At 38.3% G+C, this 22983-nt stretch overlaps 1 protein-coding gene across 13 annotated transcripts in view; it reads left to right on the top strand.

Moving 5' to 3' along the window:
• PTK2 (protein tyrosine kinase 2) overlaps positions 1-22983 on the top strand; it is a 4250095-nt gene that overhangs the window by 4011119 nt on the left and 215993 nt on the right. For 9 of the 13 annotated variants that reach the window (XM_044067250.1, XM_044067247.1, XM_044067256.1 and 6 more), the window contains one exon: positions 11028-11036. The exons of the other annotated variants lie outside the window; for them this stretch is intronic. In XM_044067250.1, the coding sequence (XP_043923185.1) occupies positions 11028-11036 (9 nt within the window). The remainder of the gene's footprint in view (positions 1-11027; positions 11037-22983) is intronic. 13 annotated transcript variants of the gene reach the window in all.

The following is a 22983-nucleotide window of genomic DNA, read 5'->3' as shown; positions in this document are numbered from 1 at the left end:
AAAGCAAATTAAAGGTCATGCTGCTAAACACTAGGAGTCTAAACATGAAACTGCACTCACTGCAAAAATTCTTAACCCTGGAAGATGCTGACATTTGTCAGTCAAAGAAACCTGGTTCAAAACTGCGGAGAACACCCAAGCCATACCAGGTTACTCATCCTGTCATACATTCAGGCCCCAAACCATGGCCAGCAAAGCAAAAGGAGGTGGAGTTGCAAGTTATATATATATATATATATATATATATATATATATATATATATATATATATATATATATATATATATAAGATATAAACACCTCCAGGCTGGTCAAACAGTATGATGCACAGGAGACACTCCAGGTGCAGTTAACCATTGACAAGACCCCTGTTCAAACCATAGCTAGCTACAGGCCCCCAACTTTGACTCAAGATGCCTACTCCACCTATCTGGACCTCTTCGAGTCTATCAAAATTCAACCCTTTACCCTGATCCTGGGCAACTTTAACTATCTAACTATATATTGGAAGAACTCTTTATGTCAAAACACAAATGCCCAGAGATTTCCCTGATTTTGTCAGTGCAAATGCCTTGGACCAGCTGGTCGACACCACCACAAGAGGTGACAATATCTTAAACTTGGTATTAACCAACATGAGTAATCACTGGAGCATCCCTACAGTGTCATCTTCCCTGGTAAGATCCAACCACAAAGTGGTAACTTTCAAAGTCACCCCCCCAGCACAGTGTCAAACAAAAAACTTCTCCAAAGCTGATTACAATCTCCTGAGGGAAGGTATAAACAGCTTCACAGCCCCCACCCCCTCCATAGGAACTGGCTCATATGTCCATACCTACACCAAAGTACTATACAAGCATTTATATAGTTGCATTGAATCAGGAATAGCAGACAGGACAAAGTCCTCCTCCTCAAGGAAGATTAAACCAGCCTGGTGGACATCTGCAATAAGTAAACTCTATAATAAAAGGAAATAATTGCTGTCCAGGACCAAGAAGGAGCAGGTGACTAATTGGAAGCAATCTGTCCTTAGTCTGAAGAAGCAAACAAGAGCACTAGTGAAATCCTCCAAAGCAAACTTCAAGTCCAAACTGCCAACATTTACTAAAGAGAATTGTAAGTCCTTCTTCAAATATGTCAGCAGTCTCAAAGGAAGCACTCAGATCTGCTCAGAACTGGTGGTCAAGAACACCGCATATACAAAAGCAGAGTACCTCATTAACCGTTTTTAAGCGCAACCTGGATAATTGGATGGGGAACAGAAAATACACTCCTGGGATTCCACCTGTGTCCCTGCTGGACAGGGGCATCGGGTGCTGACTTGTCAGAACATGGGCTAAATTCTTGGCTAAGCTTCTAAAGGGCTCAGGGCCAATAGCCTAATAATTTCCTATGATCCTACAACAGTTGGGATTACTCACTGTATAATAAATATACATAAGACTAATGTTTCTGATTGTGCATACAAATAAAGTTTCAAACCATATCAAGTTTCTTGGTGGATCATACAGCAGAGATATATTTCTAGTATTGAGATCTGGGTAGCCAATCTTCAGATAAAACATCTTCATTAATTAAGTCATGGCCAGCTAATATAATTTCCTTTTACAAATGCATCTTTTTTTATGTAATGATTTGTCTTCCTTTTGATGTTTAGTTTTCCAAATTCCATAGAATGTGGAGATTATTTTGTGGGCAAGTGGATCCCTTCTTAGACCTTGGGAGATTTTAATTGCTGATGGAGGGTTTTAAGGATTCCAAGTTCCTGATGCAGAACTTTATATATTTGCCACAATTTGGGTGAATTGTTATAAATGGAAGTATACTATACCTACTCCCCTGGTCAAATTATTTCTTCTTAATTGATATACTAAATCTTACTAAGAAACCAGGTTACGTATTTGTCTTACCTTACACTGTTCAACTTGCTGTTAAGCTGTAAGTATATTTTCAGTAACATACAATTCCCATGGTTTATTTGCCAACTCTGTTCATAGGTGTTTATTAGGCTAACGACCACGAGGGCCTTTCCAAGCCTAGCCATGCATCCCAAATCTCTGACAAGTTTTCTGGTACCTTGATAAATGTAAGCAGAGGCTTAGGAGATGAAACATTTACAAACAGGGGCCTGGGATCAACCATTTACAGGCTGACTGTGTCCATTAGAGACATAGGTGCCAAACCAGGGATGAATTTTCCTGTTCCTTATCCAGTTGTCCAAGTTGCACTTGAATTGGGTTAGGGAGGAACTCTGCTTCACATGGATGGGGATCCTGTTCCATAGACTGGGTAGTCTCTGGGATACATACCCCCCCCTCTCTCTCTCTCTATCAGGTCCTATTTATATCACAGGCAAGGCTTAAGTCTTTAGAATGGGTAATTCTGGTGCTGTTTGTTTTGTGGATATGCAGGAGGTCCATCAGAGTGGGGTCTAATAATGCCCTGTATGTCAGGCATAGATCTCCCCTCAAAAGCCTATAGGAGACAGAAAACAGGGATAGGTGCTTGAGGCAGTCTGCATAGGACATTTTACTTATGCCCTGTATTCTTTTAGTGAGGAACCTCTGTGGATGTTCCAATTGTTGGATATGCTTGGTTAGCTACATACCAGTGGGGGATTGTTCTTAATAATAGGTCTGATGAATTCCCAATGCAGTGGTACAATGACTTCCTTGGACTTGGATGCCATACCTTTGTTTATAAGTTGAGCAACATAGAATGATTATCTCACTGTTGTAGACGCATGATAGTCAAAGGCTAGATTACTGTCTGTGTGTGTTCCTAAGTCTCTGACCCACTGGGCCAACTCTACGGGGTGTGTTGTCAGTATGATATTTACTGGGGTGGATGACTTTCCAAAGGATATGTTATGCATTTCTGGGCATTTAGTTTTAGTCCATGGCTCTGACCAGTTGTTTGTCTGTGTCAGCCCCTGCTGGAGAACATTTGTGTCAGTGACAGCTCCTAATTTGCAATCATCTGCAGTTGTAGTCAGCCAGAGACCATTGACATTTTGATTATGTAGCTTTTTTAACTGACCTTGACCATCATTGAACAGGAATTTCTTACTCTAGAACATGTACAGGTCAGCATCTTTAAAATATTAAAAGTTTTTGCAGATCTACTTCCTCTTGTTAGAATGGAGCTTCAGTGTAGACTTTTTGAGTTAGACTTTCTGAGGTAGTTTTGATTTTACTATTCATTTCCTTTGATTGTTTTACAGTTTACTGTCAAGAGTACATAGGGTATATTTTACAAATATTGTAAACCTACCCCTGTAAGTGTATGTCTCTGTTCACATAATGATGGAATAAAGCATTTCTTGCACTTCTAGCTTTGGAGGTTATATCAAAAGTTTATTCACTCACTAGAAACAAAATAATGAATCACACAGTACACAAGTTTTCATTGGGCCTATTTTTTGTTGGTTTGTTTGCTAAACTGGAGTAATCTTTTTCGTAGAACTTATTCTGGCTTAATTGGTCCTTGGGAATCTGTTTGGTAGATTTGTTCTAATACTAAGGAACTTTATTATTCCATCTCAGGGCTTTTTCTGTCTGTTAACCCATTCATTATATTGATTTTTTAGGTATTTTGTATTAGACATTATCTTTACTTCAGAATAGATATTTCCATTTTGCCACCATGGCTGCTAAGTGTATAATTTTAACTTTTGGAATTAAGAATTACCATCTGAACTTCTACTCACTCATTATGGATTTTGGTTTCTTAAGTCCATGTTTTTTGAAACGTTAATTATAGTTTGTTAGGTTGTGGTAGTGGTGGGGAGTATGGATTTATCTCACTGACTGAATTTTTGTACTTATTTTCAAAAACCTTTTAGTTTATATTATGTTTTAAATCTGAAAATTATATATATATATATATATATATATATATATATATATAAATTAAATTTACTTGATTCTTGTTAGTTAAATGTTTAAAGAAATTCAGCTGATGGCTGCCATTCAGCTTGATTATATTTATTTGGCATTGCCATTTGCATAGTTTGTTAAACTGTAAGTCTTTTCCAGCTTGTTAACAACTTGTACTCTTTACTTCAAAACTCTGACATAATGAAGAGTTACTACAGATGAACTTGCTTACATTTCTTTTTGTCAAAATTATTTTTGTCAGCAGAGGTTCAGTGTTCTGTTCTTTTTTAAGGAAAAAAACTAAAAAAAAATCCGCACTAGTAATTTAAAAATAATACAGCTGTGTTTCTTTTTTAAAACAAGAAACATCTTTATTAAATTATCACATATGACATAGGCAATCTTACATTTGTATAAACGAAAACAAACCATACATTACAAGCCATGTTGACACAATTGTAGTTCCAAACATTATACATCACTTATAATCTATCCAGTCATTGTCAGTCAAACATTGCATAGCTCATTCAAATCCTGCTTTCTTTTAAACCTTGCTCCTTCTCTGCATGCATTGTTCTCACAATTCCCTGTGTAATTTGCTCATAGCCTTTTCTAAAGATCCCAGTTCCAATTGTTTTATTTTTAGTACTATATTCTCTGCTTCTAGTACTAGTTCACACTTTGGTTTCCATTTTCTAATAACTGATTTTTTGGCAGCCACCATAATTAGACTTAGCAAGGCCTTACTATGTGTAGGCAATTCTGATTCTCAATCGTAGCTCAAAAAATAATTTCCTTAGTTATACTAATTTGCTTATCCACTATCTCTGACACAGCAGTCTGCATGGAATCTTTAAAGTCTGCCAGCTCATTACACTCAGAAAATATGTTCCCAGTTACCTCTTTCTTCCCCATCACACCTCCAACACTTGCTGTCTACCTGCAGGAAAATTCTTTGGCATCTACTTGGGGTATAAAAATACCTATGTAAACAATTCCAGGGAAAGATCCTAAATCTTCTAGACTTTGTTGCATATTTGGGAGACATACCTACATCCCTCCATTGTTTCTTTGTTAATTGCTTATCCAGTCTCTCTTCCCAATCCTTTCTAACCTCCTCTGATTGATTCTTATAGTTATCATGCAAAATTTTGTATGCTATATTAATTATTCCTTTTTTAACAGCACCTTCTGTTCTAGATTCTACTAAAAACTCTCCCACTGCTAATCTTTCTTTTAGGACCCCCCCCCCCCATTCTTTTCTCTTTGCCTACACTCTGATATCAATCCTTGATGGGGAAGTCAATCTCTTAACCTGCAGTCCAAGTAAATTATTGGGGTCTGTCCATTTTATTACCTTTCCTTCTATAGTTATTTACTCCCACTACCTTGGTTCCTTTATCAAATTTTCTCCAATAAATTCCAGCCTCCTCTTGCCTATTTTCTGTTTCTATAATTACAGTCATCCCTATTGGCAGAATCTCCTTTTTCCATTCATGAGTTGGCTTAGTTCTTGGAATACTTTGTTACTTTATGAATATAATATTCTGTATAATTATTGTTATTCTCCTTAAGGTCTGTATTAAAAATCCCAGCCTTTCCTTGTTTCTTGAGCTTTTCCTCCTGTTTCATCATCATCCCTTTCCACTTTAAATTATATTTCTGCTTGTGCTATGCACAGGAGCCTTAACTGTGCTCCTCTGAAATATCCCTTCAAATTGGGTAATCCCAATCTGCCCTGTTCTGTTGGAAGAATCAGCTTATCCCACTTGACTCTTGCTTCTTCTCCTCCCAGATAAAATCCTTCAGCTCTTTATTAATTGCTATCCACATCTTCTCCTCTGGTTGATAACAATATGCCTTACCTGTGTATAAGACTAAAATGAGTAAAAACATTTTAACTGCTTGTATCTTAGAATATTCATATAACAGAGCTTCCATTTTCTCAGTTTTTGTATTTTGTTTTGTTTAGTGTCTTCCCCCATATCCTTAGCTGTCACACTGGAATCATATATAATCCACATCAAAATACTTCATTTTATCATGTCCCCATAAATATGGATGATGTTAAACCAATTCTTGTGTGGGTACACAATTTACCACAATTGCCTTTGTTTTAGCTTCATTAATTTTGTATCCCAAAAAGATTTGAAGCTGTCTCAGAATGTTCCACAACACTGTAATGTCCCTTTCTGGTTTTGTCAGGCATAAAATAATATCGTCTGCCAACAGAGCCAGCCTTTCCTGACTAACATACCAGTTATATCCTTGGATTTATGAGTCCCTTATTTTCTTTGCCAGTGGTTACCTAAATATAATGCAAATAACAAAGGGGAAAGAGGACACCCTTGCTTGGCTTCTCTTCTCAAGCAGAAATTATCAGAGATGACCCAACCCACTTTAATTTTCTCCTCCAATCCCTCTTATATCCTCCTAATCAACCTTATAATTTTATCAAGGAATGCAAATGCTCTGTTGCCCTGCTAATAAAGTCCAAGCTCTGTCAAATGCTTTCTCTGCATCAAGACCCACCTACAACAGTGGTATTTTCTTCTATTCTGCTTGTCTCTGGCTCATCAGTGTCCTGTTAATGATGTCCAGTGTTTGCATCCCCTCCACAAAACCCCATTGATCATATCCATCAGTTTTGGCATTAGTTTTGGCATTCCTGTAGCCATTATAGACAGAAACACTTTATAATCATGGTTTAGTATTGAAATGGGCCTGTATAAAGCTGGATCTAATGGATCTTTACCCTCTAGGTATTACAGTTACCACTGCTTTCTTCCAAGATGTTTAAAAATAAGGTGAGAATAAAGAAAGGCAGATATGGTTAAGAAGTAATGAGAATTATTTAGAGGGACTGACAAATGTTAAAGTAATGCAAAATAGGGGGAATCCCATAGAACAAGAGGAGGAGCAACTGCTGTTAAACAAAACTTTCCAGATCTTTATCAGTTTTTTCCTCCTAACTCCCAAACCGCCACAGGAGTATCATCTATTACTGGAGACTTTCTTGTAGATAGGTTATACATTACCATTTTCATCTCATCTCCTCCGATCCTTACTATTAGCAGTTGAGCCTCATCTACCTTTAACCGTGGCATATTTAATTCTTCCATAAACATTTCCATTTGCACCTTTTCTTGATTTCCATATTTCTTTGCTTTATACAGACTTTCATAGAATTTCTGAAATATTTCTAATACTTCTACAGGATCCCTAGTTGCCTTCCTTGTCATAGCTCCCTAAGCTTAGTGACAGCCCTTTCTACTTTCTGTTGCTTGAGTAGTTGTGATAAATGTTGTTGTGCTCTACAGTTATTATCAAAAACAGTTGCTTAACGACAGTCTTTCTAAACTCATGCATATGATCAAGATAATCCCTTATTTTCTCCTTAGCATTCTGCAGTTGCTCCTCCTCTTGTTCCCTGGGATTCCCCCTGTTTTGCATTACTTTATCATTTGTCAGTCCCTCTAAATAATTATTTTCACTTCTTAACCATATCTCCCTTTCTTTTATGTCCACCATATTTTTAAACTCCACTTTAATTTTATCCCACTCCCTAGCTATACCTTTAGGCAAAATTTATGTCTTCTGTAAGAGCTCCTGAATAATTTCCACTACCCATTCTTTAAATTCTTCTTTTCAACAGATAGGTGGGAATGTGTCAGTATCTTATTTTCATTTTATTACCCTGTGTTTTTATTGTAGTTGTTATTGGCGCGTGATCTGAAATAGTTATTGGATGTCTATCAAGACTGTCAATTAAATGCACATATTCATGTGAAATGTAAATTCTGTCTAGCCTGACCCAGTTTTTGTATATTGGGGAATAATATGTAAATTCACTCTGAACTCCTAGTACTGAATTCATGTTTTCCATGCCAAATATTTTCATACATTTCTTCAAAAAATCTACCCTCCTTTGTTATATTTTCCATTTTAGGCCCCCCAGGCATATCTTTACTGTTGCAGATCAAATACCAGTCCCCAACTATAAGTAATATTCCTTGCTGAAAGCGGATTATTTCTCCCAGATTTTTCTTAAGCTCCATTATAGCAGTTTTCGGTGGAATCTAAATACATGCCAGTATAATCCTCTTCCCTTGCCAGTGGCCCCATAGTACTACAAATCTGCCATTATTATCTGTTTTTTTTTTTGCCCACTTCTATCACTATTGAAACTCCTCTTGTAATTAATGTAAATACTTCTGTTTTCATTTGCCACACGTATTCTGCTGAATAACCATCTTGAAAACCTTTTGTTGTCAAGGTCACATGTTCAGTTTTTCCTAGTCTCCTGTGCCATAGCTATTTGCACTGTACATTTTTTAATGTAGTTCACTACTCTTTCATTTTTGTATTTATCTGTGAGACCATTGACATTTAAAGATATTACAGAAAGCATCGTCTTGAAAAGTTATTATTCCCACCTTTTATGTGTAATGGCTTTTTTGTTAACTGTCTAGTTCCAGCTTTTGTGTTGCATGCATGTACTGTTTGGCAGGGTAATATATTATACAGTTGCTTCGTCATCTCCATTTGAGCCTATTTCACATCTTACAAAACTTTTTTGTTTTATTGAAAGCCCTCAAACAAAAAAAAAGACACACACCCTCAATACCCCATTAACCCCTATTAACTTAATATGCAAAATGATGTACATCTTCAGATATTGAAGTTTTACTCTCCTAATAGGAACAAATGTTCCAAACTGACAGCAATGCACACACAGACTTGAGCTAACCTAAAAGAAATGTTCTCCATGCTAAGATGCATGGTAAAGCCTGTGCTTCTACCAAGTGCTGTCTGGCTTAGTCTTATTGTTGTAGCTCTCTCAGCTTGGAAAATATTTGAATGCTTTTAGGAAACATTTTCTCCAAGCCATCTCTCTTTATCAGATTGTTTCCTAGAGACATGAGAACCAGACACAAAACTGCCAAGCATGCATTTGTTTACTATAAAAAAGCCTCATAATATTCAGTATTCTTTTTCATGCACTTGCTTTCTCTTAGAACTTGTTACTAGATTAAGCTAAGGGTCTTAACTCAGTCACTCCCCTATGAAAGAATTAGAAAAAGCACATTAATTTTTGTTTTGTCATGCTCTTTTACTTCTTTTTTTTTTTTTTTTGATATTGCAGTGCCTACATTTCTTAAAACTGAACAAGGAGAAAGAGAAGGGAGAAATGAAAAACAGGAGCACCTATTTACATTAGTATCCCCGTTACTTTACTTCATAGCATGCAAACAAAATCATGCACTATTAAAATAGTACCATTAAAAAAATGTTGTTTTACTTAGATATATTTTTCCCTCCTCTTCCCCTTTCCTGAGTATTTTCCTGAATATTAATGACATGAAGTAGAGCATATGCTTTAGAGTCCCTAGAAGTTTCATAAAGTCCAAAAAGTCCAATATTTCCAGATTTTCTTGTTCTGTTGTGTTTCATAAATGTAATTATTGTTTTATAATCACACAGTTGTCACTTTCCAAGTTACTGGTTTTATTCCTGTTTATTTCCATCTCCCAAATCCTGTGTCTGCTTTATTTCCAACATAGTCTTGATTCTTCCAGTTGACTTTTTTGCTTTTTTCCTTCTCTCAAGCATTTTCTTTTGAAACATTGGAAAAGGCTTCATTAGCACAGTCTCTCTCTCTCTGGTCTTTATTACCAGAAGAAGCATAAACAGCTCAATTTTGTTGGACAAACTTTTGTATTTCTTCCTTAGCATGTACGTCATCAAAAATGATTTTGTCCCTCCAGGGAAAAATATGTTGGAGATAGCTGAGTACAGACAGCAGTTTGCATCTCATGCCTGCTTCTTGAGATTCCCTGAATAATGGAATAAATTTACTCCTCTTCTGCCTGGTGTACAATGAATAGTCATTCTCTGCAAACACTCTATCTCCCACTTTTAGTACTTTGTCCTCGTACCACAGTTTTGTCACAGTCAACTCCTTCTGCTGGTGAGAATGCATCTTTACTATTAAGGGTCTATGTTGCTTTCTTATAAATAGGTTTGGAGCTTACACACGATGTGCCCTTTCAATTAACAATTCTTGTTGTGTAATACCAGTCTAGTTACTTATTTGTGCTTTCATAAAATTAATACAGTCTGTTCCTTCCATCTTCTCGGGTACAGCAGAAAATCTCATGTTTTCTCTACATGTGCTGTCCTCTAATTCTATTATTTTTTTTAAACATCTCGTCTTGTGCAGTCTCGTATTCAACCAGCCTTTTCTGCATTTCGACCTCTAAGTTTTATCACCTTATCTGAATATCTTTTTAAAGATTCCTCCATTTTTCCAGCCTTCTTATTGTTTGAGTTGACACATTCCATCAGTGTTTTGTTTATTTTATTCAGATCTGTGTGTAGTTGCCTTATACTTTCCTCTAGATTACTGGAAGTCGTATCTGGAGCTTGCACAGCTTTTTGCTGAACAGCTGCAATACTTTTCCCTGTCGGTGCTTCTTCATCACCTTTTGTTTTGGTTTTCCTTCAAGTCCTCTGTATTTTTTTTTCCTGGCATCCAGGCAGTGCACTTGCTAGCCAGTTACTGAAATTTACCCAGAAATTTAGGTTCACTAACTTTCTCTGCTAAGTTTCTATTTTTTCACTGGGAGAACTAGAATTAAGTGGTTACTCAGTGTGCAGCCATCTTGGAAGTCCCCAATACAGCTGCGTTGTTAAGAAACCTTTGTTACAGTTTTGTGCAATTACTTTGTCAAAGTCATAAGCTTTACTGTTAGAATTTATAGCTATTGCATATCTATTACGTTTGTAACCTAAATAAGTTACTGCCACATTCTAAGTTTCTCTTTTGTCAGCTGGCCTGGAGTAAAATTTAACTATTTGCTTTTTATAGTAAATGCTTTGTTTAACAAAAAAAAAAAAACTAACATTGAACGCATGAAATGCTATTGTGTTTTTTCGTTTTTGTTGAGTTTGGCAACTACATAAAAGTCTATCATTAACGGGAGGGGTGGCTAACATTTAAATGTTTGCAAGAGTTTGTTCAGAATAATTTGCTTAACAGCACTGTTTTATGAATATTTGTTTGCTTTCTGCTTGCTTCATCACAAATTAATCATGTTTCTTTCTTTTTTTGTTTGCTAACTTGCTTTAACCTGTGCTCGACATTAGCCTTGGAGGGTAAGCAAACTGTAGATCTGGAAAAATCTGTATGTCTTTATCTGTCTGTTTTGTTATATTCAGTTTTGTTCTGTGTTTTAGTTCATTCTGAACATATTGCCATTTTTCTGAGAAATTCAATAACTCATTTTTTAGAAATTAAATTAATTAAATAATTTATGTATCATTTGTATAAACAGGTCAACTGGTTATGCATGATTGGCATAGCTATTTCTTTTCTTCTGTCATTTAGGAGGTGTTTAACCAATTAACCAGTAGTCTTCCAGGGTATGTGTTGCTGTGAAAAATGAACATAGGGTAGTTTGACATGAGCATTAGTATTCTACACAGTTTGTGGACACAGAACCTACAGTTATCAGAAACAAATGATTATTTAAGCTTTACATTTTTTTATTATTACTATTTACTTTTATTTGTTTCATTACGTATTCATTAAGCAGGTTCAGTGAAGTTTGCCTTCTTAGGCAAATCTCAAGAAGGGGAGGGAAGGATAAATGCTACCCAGTATTACCTGATCTGATCCTGTTACTTTCTTTTCCATTTTTGTTTTTAGCCTGTTATATTCCCTGGAGTAGTCTTCCTGTTTTCAGTTTTATTCCCATTATGCATTTATTTTTTGTCAAATGTAAGGTGCCACACTTCATTTCTGCAAACATCCTTTGTTATTCCATGTACTGAGCTCTCAGTCTTCCATCTCCAAAATTTGGAATACTGCATCTCATACTGTGGGACACATACTAACAACTTCAACTACAAAGTTCACAGGATGGTAAAAATGTGTTACTTAATTTATAACTGTGAAAAAGTTATTTTGCTGATGTGTTTCACTGTCATTTGTCATGTATATTAGTTTTAAAAACTGCTTAACACAGAATGTGTGGCAGACCTTTTTAATTTGGAACAGTGAGGAGTGTGAAGTTTTTAAGACTCAGAATAAGGAACATTCCTCATAATGAAGTACATGTTTATACTGACCCTACTGCAGATTTATTTTTCCTTTTTGTAAAGTGGAACATAATTTTCCTTTTATTCCCTCTGCAGTGGTGAATTTGTAGATGGTTAGACATTGAAGTGGATGGTTTGCAAAACTGAACCCCGCAGTAAACAAAATTCATGACCCTGATCTTTATTGTGGATTTTGTTGGTATTGTCCTCTTTATCTTGTTGTCTATTCATTATTTATTTATTTATTTATTTTTGCACACCACCTTGAAACACATTTTAAGATTGGCTAGCTTACATGTTTATTTATGCATAACTGTGTCAACTGCCTTGCTTGGATAATTGTAACATAGATGGAAAAAGCTTAGGGTAGGCAATCAACAAAAGTTAAAAAAAGAAAGTTCTCAAAAGCTAGTATATGGATATTGAGACTTGAACCCCAGAGTCAGACTGAAAATCAGAAACCTTAACCAGTGAGTCATCTAGATAGACCACATATACAATTCCTCATTTATTACCTTTGATGACTGACAGCAAAATGCATTACATATGTCCTTCCTATTCTAAATTCATGCTGCATTGTTTTATAAATAATTGCATAGCTCTTCTAACTCGTAAGCTCATACAATTGTTGGTCTGTTCTTTTTCATCTGATTTGCCCCCATTTATGGAGAGAGATTCACAGCTGCCTGCCTGCAATCTTTTGGTGCTACCAAGTCTTTGCTTGATACATTTTTTTGATAAAAATGACTTGTCTCTTCTTAGAGATAATACTCTCATCACACAAATGTGCAGTGCCATACCATTCATAATCTCCTAGTGCTCGAATTGAAAACAGGTATCACCGTAGTGGTGTTGGATAAAAATTTGAAGTGCAACATTTTCTTGTTTTATAACTTGTTCTCAAAATGAACATTATTAAACCAACAGTTTCTATTACTGCAGCTCTTCATCTTGGCTCAGAATGCCATCAATATAAGCACCAACAAACTTAAATGTGTGTGGTAACTTATCTGAAAAATTGAAGCTTTGAAACCAGGAGTCTGAACTGTACCTCACTGTAGTTTGCACAGAAGATAGAAAAGGTCCAGTGTGCAGTATTGCTTCACATCACAGACAATGAAGGTGTTTAAATACCTTTATCCTCAAAGAGTAAAAAAAAAAAAAAAAAGGCAAATTAGCACTGAGAGAAAAAGTATCAAGCATACTACTATTCAGACACTTTTTCCATGTGTAAGGTATTTCTTTTTTATTAGAAATAAAAGCATCAGGAATCCATAGATGTGAATGACCTTAAACACAAAGTGATAGGAAATGGGAATTTTTAATTTGTGTTTTATCAAGAATGATGAAATCAGAAAAGGAGTGTAGTAAGAGCTTATATTTGATAAAGTACTGCATTTATTTACAGTGAGTGAAATTTCAATTTTACAGCTCATAGTCTTGGTTAAAGAATTGGATGTGTTGAAAATAAAGGCCAGGAGTGAAAAAGTTGATAAGACAAAAAAGGAGCAAATAAAATGAAAAAAATATACATGTCCAAGTAACTATACAGCTTTTAGGATGGCATCCAGAGTCAGCCACATAGTTACAAATAGAGGTCCTTATATAAGGGATATTTGCAGGCATGAAAAAGTAGTAAATCATCTAACCAAGTCTTTAAGCTGTGTCTGTTGTTTCATTTCACAGAAATATGTGTACATATTTCTCTGAGCTACATGCTCTAGGGACCTAAACCTTGTCACCACAATAAACAGAACATGCCGGAGGGATAGATTCCTGTCCCAGAGACTTCCCATACTCTGGAATAAACTACCTATCTATATCAAACAAAGCTCCTCATTAGCACTCTTCAAGAAGAATCTTGATGATTGGATGGGAAATAGGAAATTCACCCCGGGGATCACCTCTGTGGCTCTGCTCAACAGTGGCACAGGAAAATAATTTTCTTGGGTGGCAAAAGCCAGGGTACCTTTTTGGCTGGGCTTATATAGGCTCCAGGGCCGATAGCCTAGTACCTACCTATGAACATCAAAATAAGTCTGTTCATCAGGTCTTGTGCGCTTTTTATTCAAAAGAGCAAATTAAAGTGAACTTTTTTGTGGACATATTTACAATGCCTAATCTGAATGTTGCACAGAGTCTGTGCAGTGCTGTAAGTAATTGTTGGTCTGAGAACTTAACAGGATTATTACCTTCAAGGTGTACTGTGGTACTGAAAACAGTACTTTATCAGATGCGAATTGTAAAGGATTAAAATTGCTTAGTGCTGTGCATAAGTCTGTCTTCACTCTTCTGGCATGAGCAGGGCAAGCTAGAACCATTTGGCTGGCTTTAGCTTATTTGTGAGTACAAGAAGAGGAAATACAAGGTAATATGTCTTAGAGAAATTAAAGAAGCCAGATATATTGGGTCATAATACTTGTGAGAAACAAGGCATTTATAGAAGCATGTGAGGCCATCCCAAATGTTTTCAGTTATTTGTCTTAATATTTCTGAAATTACTTTGAATGCAGGCATGACAGACATCTAGAAAAACTACACAAATGTTTGCAAAGTCATTGCTATGTGGATGTTCCATCAAAGCAGCTAAAAGAAAGTTCTGGAAATGTAAAAAATCCTGATAGCCATACCAAGTGCACTAGTGGAAATACTTGTACGAGCACTTCACTTAAAGTTATGTAGCAAGGTAATCGAACATGTTGTAGATATTTTACACAACTATGCTGACTTACTCACTCAAAAGAATACCATACTAAGATTTTACTCAAGGCAGTACCAGTTATACATGCACCAAGAAGGGTTCTTGTAGCTCTTAAAAGCAGAACTGAACAAGAATTGAAATATATGAAAAGCCTTAATATAATTTTCAAGGAAGTTGAAATGACTGATTAGTTTAGCATCGTGGTACACAGTCATTAAATAAGATGTGCTTGGGATACATAGGTAGAAATGTTCAAGACTTAAGTGGGCTAAAAGATATAATTATTCACTTTAGATTATTGTGGCTGTTGCTATAGTACCCATTGGCAAATTCTTCTCTGTAGTAGATGCTCGTTAATGGGACTGGCAAGTTAAACTGGATGAAATTTGCTGCATACTTTGCACTTATAACACCCTTTAAATGGATACAGGTTTATTAGAATGCCTTTTTATATACATTCAGCCTCAGAAGTGTTCCAGGGATCTGTAACAGAAATTATCAGATGGTATAGCCGATGACATTGTTGTATAAGGAACCCTAAATCACTAGCATCATACAAGGCCTATTAAGCTGCTAGATAGACTCAGGTGGAAAGGCCAAAAGCTAAACAGGACCAAATGTCATATATGTGTGAATAGTGTTAAATATGGGGGATATGTTTTTACTTTGGAAGGACTGAAACTGGAATTAGGTAAGGTCAATGGTAAAATTATATGCACAAGCCACAGGGCAAAGGCAACTATTATGCAGTCACTTGGCATAGTCATCCATGTTACCAGATATTACAGTACCACTTGGGAAGCTACCTGAGCATGGTATTGTCTCGGTTTAGATACAGGAACAGGGCAAAATATTTCAATATCAAAAGGCTCATTTCAGAAGTTGCTGCACTGCACATCTATTACGATATCCCTGATCTCAAATGCTTCACATAGATCCCAGTTATAGCTTGCCTTAGGTACAGTACTGCGGAAAGAAGGCAGACCAGTAACATACTGGTAAAGAACTCTAACAGATATACAAACTGTATACAAACAGAGAAGTAATGTTAGAAATTGTGGTTTTCAGAAGTGTCACAGCAGTAACAGTGGAGGCCGTTTTAAAACTGTTTCAAGAAATGTCTCCACAAGGCAGTGAAGTGGCAAAATGCAGAGAATGCTGTTAAGCTTACAAAGGTCTGACTTAAGGCTTCAGTATAAACCTGGAAATTGATGCTAAATTAATCCAAGAATACATGCAGGATTTGCTAGAAAAAGAACTAAACAATGTGTGGATAATTTCACATTTACCTATTTTAGCTGAGAAGCTACATCATGGGTATCTAACCTTTTTTCTTGGAGACCACCTGTCTAACCTGGTAGGATGTGGAGCACACATTTCAGTTATCCAACATGTATGTACTTTGGGTACTCATCAATATTTTAGGGACTGAAATTGCAGTCTTTGGAATGTTGATATTGAAGTTGGAAGCTCAGTCAACATATGTACTGTTAAGCTAGTAATATCACATTGTTTTCTCTGTCCTCCAAGTGCAGTGGGGTTATAGTTAGTATATATAAGTAACAGGGATATGAGGGTACAGTCCCTGATGTTGGGATAGAAGTTTGATGACACCACCTTGCAAAAGTGCATTTTTCAATGTTTTCATAAGTTTTGAATATTGAAACATGACTTTATATTGCAGTTACTTGAAGTTACTGCTGTTTATTCACTGTCGCAACAGGGAGTCACTTTGTATGCCCACTATAATCTCAAAGGTGCTATACTGTGTCAGTTGGAGTAAGAACAGATGTCTAATCATTTTGAAGGCTATGCCTCTAAATAAGTTGGACAGTGATCAAGTCAGAGAAGTAGTGGCTGCATCAGTGTATTTAATCTTGCAGAATGTCAGAGTCACACACAGCAGCTCCCCTGATGAGCCATATTAAGATATTTTTAACACCGCTTATGTAACTGCCTCTGTGTTCACACACACACACACACACACACACACACACACACACACAGTTTGCCTACCCTGACAAGTTCTGCCTTGAAAAATGGGCACACTTTTTCTGTACCCCTTTAATGTTTCATTATGATGATTATGAAAATAAGTATTTCACCCTGCTTCCCTAGATAGATATGCTGGAACCCGTGTGACAAGCCATACCAATTAGTAGAGGTAAGTTGTACTCACACACACAACTTGCCTACATTACCACCTAGAATATTGGATGCAAGGTGGATTTACCAGAGTCATTTGTGATCTTTCTCATTTGAGTTGTCTTCTGTTTTTCAGGAGATATTCTTGTTCATCCTATGACTCACTCCTGGTGTACACAGGGATATCCTTCCATTTCACTACTGCAGTATTCATCTACTCTGGGATCTCCTGCCGTGGGTAGCCCAGTGTCCATCCAGCATAGCAATGCCTTTATTACCTAGAGAGCGTTTATATGTCAGATGTATGCTAACCATGCAGGCATAGGACATAAAGGTAATATAGTTATGCTCCCCAACTCAGAACTTTGTTGCTGCTGATATGAATACCGTTTACATTCATTGGGTATACCGAGCGTACATCTTTCAGATAAGTACCCTGTTGGAGTTCCTTTTTCTTACATTGTTCAGTGGCTTACGTGTCATCCAAGAATGGGAAATGTCGCTGTGGGAGGTAGATTCCCCATAAAGACCACCACACGAGGTGCTTGTTTTGTATAGCTGCATCTCACAGCCATACTCAGTGTTCCATCTGTCAGGCCTTTGTACCCAACATCTTGCATAGCAACCTTTCTTCACTTTCCATTTACTTTGGTAACCAGCATCTCAAGCTTTTGAGCCAGGGTGCTATGGCAGAATTTGCTCGCCCCGAGGTACAGCCATAGCTCAAAAAGAAGGCCAAGAAGTCTAAGCCTGAGCGTGCTGTTCATCCTCCACCAGACATCGGTCTTGAGGACAGTGAGAACACAAAGGATAGCTCAGCATTATCTTCAGTTTCTTCTGACCCAACTTGTCAGAGGTCAGCATTGAATGAACATCCTCGGAGGCATTGCAAATGTCCGTTGCAGATATTGGGGGGTCCGTGGCTGGTTATTTCCAAGGAGTCCATAGGGATTCCTCAGATACTTGTCAGGAAAGAGATGCTGTGTACCTTAATAAAATCCAGGCAGGGTTCTGAACTTCCATATTTTGTTAGAGCGGATTTCCCAGTAAAGAAAAGGCTGAAGACTAAGGATGTGGTATGAGCTCCCAGGTATTTACAACGTGAATGGCAGGACTTTACTTAAGGTTTGTTCAATACTTTAATGAAATTGAATACTCCTCAGAGGGTTTCGGTTCCTGAACCTCCTTCCTCTATCGCTAAAAGGCTAGAGACCCAAATTCAGAGGCTGACTCCCTAGCATATTCCACTCATTTGCCTTCAGCTTTAGACTATGGCTCTGAGGAGGAAGAGTCTATTAGTCCTGATTCTCCTTTAGAGGAGCTTTTCTTTGGTGACACAGTCCTATGTATGATGTAGCATTTCAAATAGGATTCCTCCCAAGTATCGAACATCAAGAAGAGGTATAATAAGTTGCTACCAATGGACTCTCCTAAACCTTCTGCTGACCCTCCTGTGTTGGCTGCTCTATTAGCTGCTTTTTCTGCTGCTTCTCTGTCACTAGATTCTCAGCCGCCAGCTCCTAAGAAACTTGATGGGTTCTGTAAGATGCCAGATGCCTACATGTTTTGTACAAGTGCCCTTCCTGTGAGCCTGCAGGGATTTCTTTGTCTACTGACAAGCCTTCTAGGCTGTTACCTTCTTCCAGTCTCCTTCCTTTAGATAAAGACAGTATAGCCATGTAACCAATTGGTAAACAGATAATACACTTCAGCTACTTTAGCCTTCAGGGCCATCAGTTACCAGTTGTTTTTGATATACCTGACTCTGAGGGCAAAGTCTCCGCTCTTTCCTTGCTAAGTTCCACCTCTCAGGTTGCCCGTCACTGTTTCAAATGCAGCTATCATGGAGCAGATGCATCTTCCAGGGCTGTTGCCCCTGGGTGTGTGATGCAGTACTGTTCCTGGCTTTCTCAGATGATATCAAAGCAAAACTTATGGATGCTCCCTTGGATAACCAGAATTTGTTTCATACTGCTGTGGCTGACCTTTTCAAGACATTACAGGATAAAGATAAGATCATAGAAAATTTGAAACAGATTTTTGTCTCACCCTTCTCCACGTTTAGGAGGAATTATCCCAGTAAAACTGCTTTTTTGTGTAAACTGCCTAGACGGTCTTCTAAAGGTAAGAAGTCTCCCAGGCATGTTTTTCCTGATAAGCCTACTCAAATACCCAGGCCACAGGAGCAGTCTTTTCCTGGCAAATCTGTAGCCATCTGACTGACTGCCCTCCCTTTCTCTTGGCCAGTCTTTCTTGTCTGTCAGGCTTTCTCATTTTCTCCCAGTTTAGCAGGTGATCACCACAGACAACTGGGATCTCTCCATTATTTGGCAGGGTTACTTTATGACCGGAAAACCCATTCCCTTTTTTCCAGTATTCCCCAGCCCACTACACAATAGCCTTCTCATTTTCCAGAAGTGTTGCAGAGTCTGCTGGAACAGGATACCATTCAACCAGTTCCACAGAGAGGGGTTTGAGCTTTTATTCCAGGATGTTTCTGGTCCTCAGAAAGGAGGGGGTCTTCTTTCCTTTCTAAACACCTTTCTCATAGTGCCTTCCTTCTGAATGTAGGCTCTTCAAACTCTGTTTCTCTCCCAGGCCTTTCTGGTTTTCCTGGATCTGAATGACTTTTATCTTCACATCCCTATCCACTCTCTATTCAGGAAATGTTTACATTTACCTGTTTATTCTTGCCATTTTCAGTTGTCTGCTTTGCCCTTTTGGCTTTCAGCAACCCAAGGATTTTCACAGATGTCTAGCCCCTGTAGTCCCCTTTTACAGACTTCAGGGCATTCAGATATTTATTTATCTGGACAACCACTTACCAAGCTGCATCCCATTCCAAGCTGGTGAAGGATCTTCATTTTAATCCACTTCTGTTGCACAGCCTGGGGTTCACTGTCAACCCTCAAAAGTCAACGTTGACTCCATCTCAGGACCACATTTTTCTAGGCAGCAGGTTCCAGACTGTTATACTGTTGGCATCCCTTTCTGCCTCCAAGGTTTTGTCCCTGACAAATTATTTCCTTTCCCTGCTTCCTTTGTCCTCTCTTCCAGACATGTAGTGTCTCAAGGCTCTGAAGTTCATGGCCACCACTATCCCTCTTGCTTCCCTGACCCATGCTTCATATGGTGAAGTTTCAGTGGTACCTGAAATCAGTCTGGCTTCAACACCTGCACCCGCTGGACCATCTCATTCCTCTGCTCCCTTGTCTCAAACTGAAATTTCACTGGTGGATTTGATAGCCATCTCTCAATTCAGGCTTCCCTCTCCACCTTCCTCAGCCATCTCAGGAACTCTTCACAGACCCATCAAAGCTGGAGAGGGTAGACACTTCAGGCACCCTAAAGGTACATGGATTTTGGTCCCCTCAGCAGAGGATGGATCATATCAAGGAAATGTGGGCTGTTATTCTGGCCCTTCAAACTTTACATGTGCTCTGGGGTCCCAGGTGCCTTGGAAGGTTTTTATGGACAACACCACAGTCGTGGTACATCAACAAAAAAGGGGACACTAGGTCCCACCTTCTTTACAGACTGGCCCTTCAGGCATTGGAAATAGCCATCAATCTGCAGGTCACCCTACAGGCAGTCTGTAAACCTTCAGAGTGCAGTCTTGTGACAGATTGTCTCAGCAGGTCCAGGACACACCCTGATGTATGTATGCTTCACAGGTTTATGTTTCTGCACATAGTTCATCAGTGGGCTATTCCTCAAGAAGATCCTTTTGCCTCCTTTCTGAATGGGCAACCCTCTCAGTTCTTTTCCAGAGTCCCAAGTTCTTTGGCTTGGAAGGTGGACGTCATGCCTTTTTCTTGAAAGAGAATGTTCCTGTATGCCCTTCCTCTTCTTCAAAGGATCCTTCTCAAAATCAAAAAGGACCCTCCAAAAATCTTGTTGTTGAATCCCTTTCGGACAGCACTGGTCCCCCCACCCTTATTCCTTCTGGGCAAGGGCATTCATCAGAAGTTACAACACTGTGCTGTTCTTTTCACATAGAACAATAACAGTCTTTTTCACCCTCATCTGTCCAGTCATCAGCTGCTGCTTTGGGTGATACGGTTTTGCTTTCTATATGACACTAGTGTGCTGAGTATGTGTTTAGGGTTCTGCAGTAGGTCAGGAATCCCAGTACTAGAAAAATCATATATATCCAAATGGAAGAGATTTTTTCTTTGGTGTCTTAAACATCACCAGGACCCCTTTTCAGTGGAGGTCCCCTTGGTTCTTTTATACATGTGTGAACTACTACTTGCTGGCTTCGCACATTCTTCAGTGAAAGCCTACTTATCAGTCATTTCTGCCTGTCTGTCTCTCACTCCTCCTTTGACCTCTAGGTTTGAGGTCAGGCAGTTTCCTACATGCATCCTTCATATTAGACCCCCCCCCCCCCAAGAAAACCCATTCCTCCTCCTTAGGATCTTATTTTTGTTCAAGAAAAGCTAACTCAGGCTCCTTTTGAGTTTGCTGCTTCTTGTTTGCAACATTGCACCTAAAAGATTGTTTTATATGTTGTTTCAACCTCTGCCAGAAGGGTATCTCTTCTAAAGGCCTAGATGGCAATCCCTCCTTTTTTGGTTTTCCTTAGAGACAGGGTGTTTCTTCATACAAATTTTTCTTTTTTGCCCAAGGTGGTTAATGAGCTGTCCCTTTATCACTCTATCCAGCTACTTTCTTTTTTCTCTTCTCCACAATCTGCTAGTGAGAAGTTTCTGCGTAATATGGATTTGCATAGACAACACCAGTATTATTTAGAGAAAACTAAATCCTTCCATAAATCTAATCAGCTTTTTTTTTTTTTTGCATACATTGGGTTTGGTGGTTGGTAAGCAAAACCATTTCCTCCTGGATTTCCAAAGCCATTTCTTTTTGTTATTCTTTTCATAGTAAACAATTATGTTTCCGTGAGGACTCATTCTGCTAGAGCAGTGGACTCTTTGGGGGCTTTCTTCAAAGGTTTGCACATCAACTCCATCCTTGAAGCTGCTACTAGGTCTTCGGTTCACACTGTCACAAAACACTACAAATTGGATGTCACTTTCAGAGCCAAGGCAGGTTTTGCCAAGTCTATCCTGCATGGGTTTATGGAGGGGTCCTCCTTGCCTTCCTCTTGACTGCCTTCACTGTGCAATAGTGATATGGAAGAACATAGTACAGTTGTGTAAAAATCGTGCAATAACAGTAGATGTCATCCTTTTCACTGTTGCAGTATTCACTTCCTCCCTCCTGCCCCCTTTTCTCTTCCTTTACCATGGGTGATATTTTTTGGTACAGGATGAGAGGTTCCTTTCCTTCCCTTACTTCATTCCTTTTTTTCTGGATGGATATGTCCTCTTTTCCACTGGGGGTCCTAGTTCTCTTGGATCACCTCAGTTTTGAGTTTGGAGGGTACATACATTACCTTTATGCCCTAATCTTGCATGGGAGCATACATCTGATGTACAGTGCCTTCTAGGTAATAAAGGCTTTAGTATGTTGGCTGGATGTTGGGTTATCCTTGGCAGGAGATCCCACAGGTGATGAATACTGCAACAGTAAAAAGGAGATCTACTGATGTCCTTCCATTCACTCTTCCAGTATTCTTTACATTTGGGATTCCCTGCCTAGGGCAGCCCGACGTCTGACCAGTATACCAAAGTATTCTGTTGCTTTAAGGTACATATGCTCTTCGCGTAGTGTAGGGCATAAAGGTGATGTTCAGACGTATCATCCTCAGAACTTCTTTGGCGCCAGTCCGAACACAATCTCTTGATCGTTGGTTTGAATGCCTACTCTCTGTTGCTAGTTTCTAAGCCATTGCAGATAAGTGCCCTATTGAGGTTTGTTTTTTACTTGTCTTTTTCGTTGCTTGTGGGGTTTCATGTGATCCAAGAAGGGTAAATACCAATGAGGGAGACAGATTCCCCATAAAGGCCACCACAAATAGTATTTGTTTTTTCTTGAGCTTTGCGCAACCATACGTCCTGCTCTTTCACACCTTTTGCTTCCTCAGGCTTATATGGTGTCCCTGGATCTCAAGGATGCTTATCTCCATATTCAGATCCATCCTCTTTTCAGGAAGTTTTTGCATTTCTTTGTTGCTTCCTGCCATTTTCAATTCTGTGCTTTGCCCTTTGGCCTTTCTACTGCCTCAAGGGTATTCACCAAATGCCTCTG

This window comes from Protopterus annectens, chromosome 3.part1 (genome assembly GCF_019279795.1).
Source record: "Protopterus annectens isolate FY-2018-M chromosome 3.part1, PAN1.0, whole genome shotgun sequence".
NCBI classification, from domain to species: Eukaryota; Metazoa; Chordata; order Ceratodontiformes; family Protopteridae; genus Protopterus; species Protopterus annectens.
The sequence above is the reverse complement of the archived record's forward strand: the minus strand, read 5'-3'. Positions and strand labels throughout refer to the sequence as shown.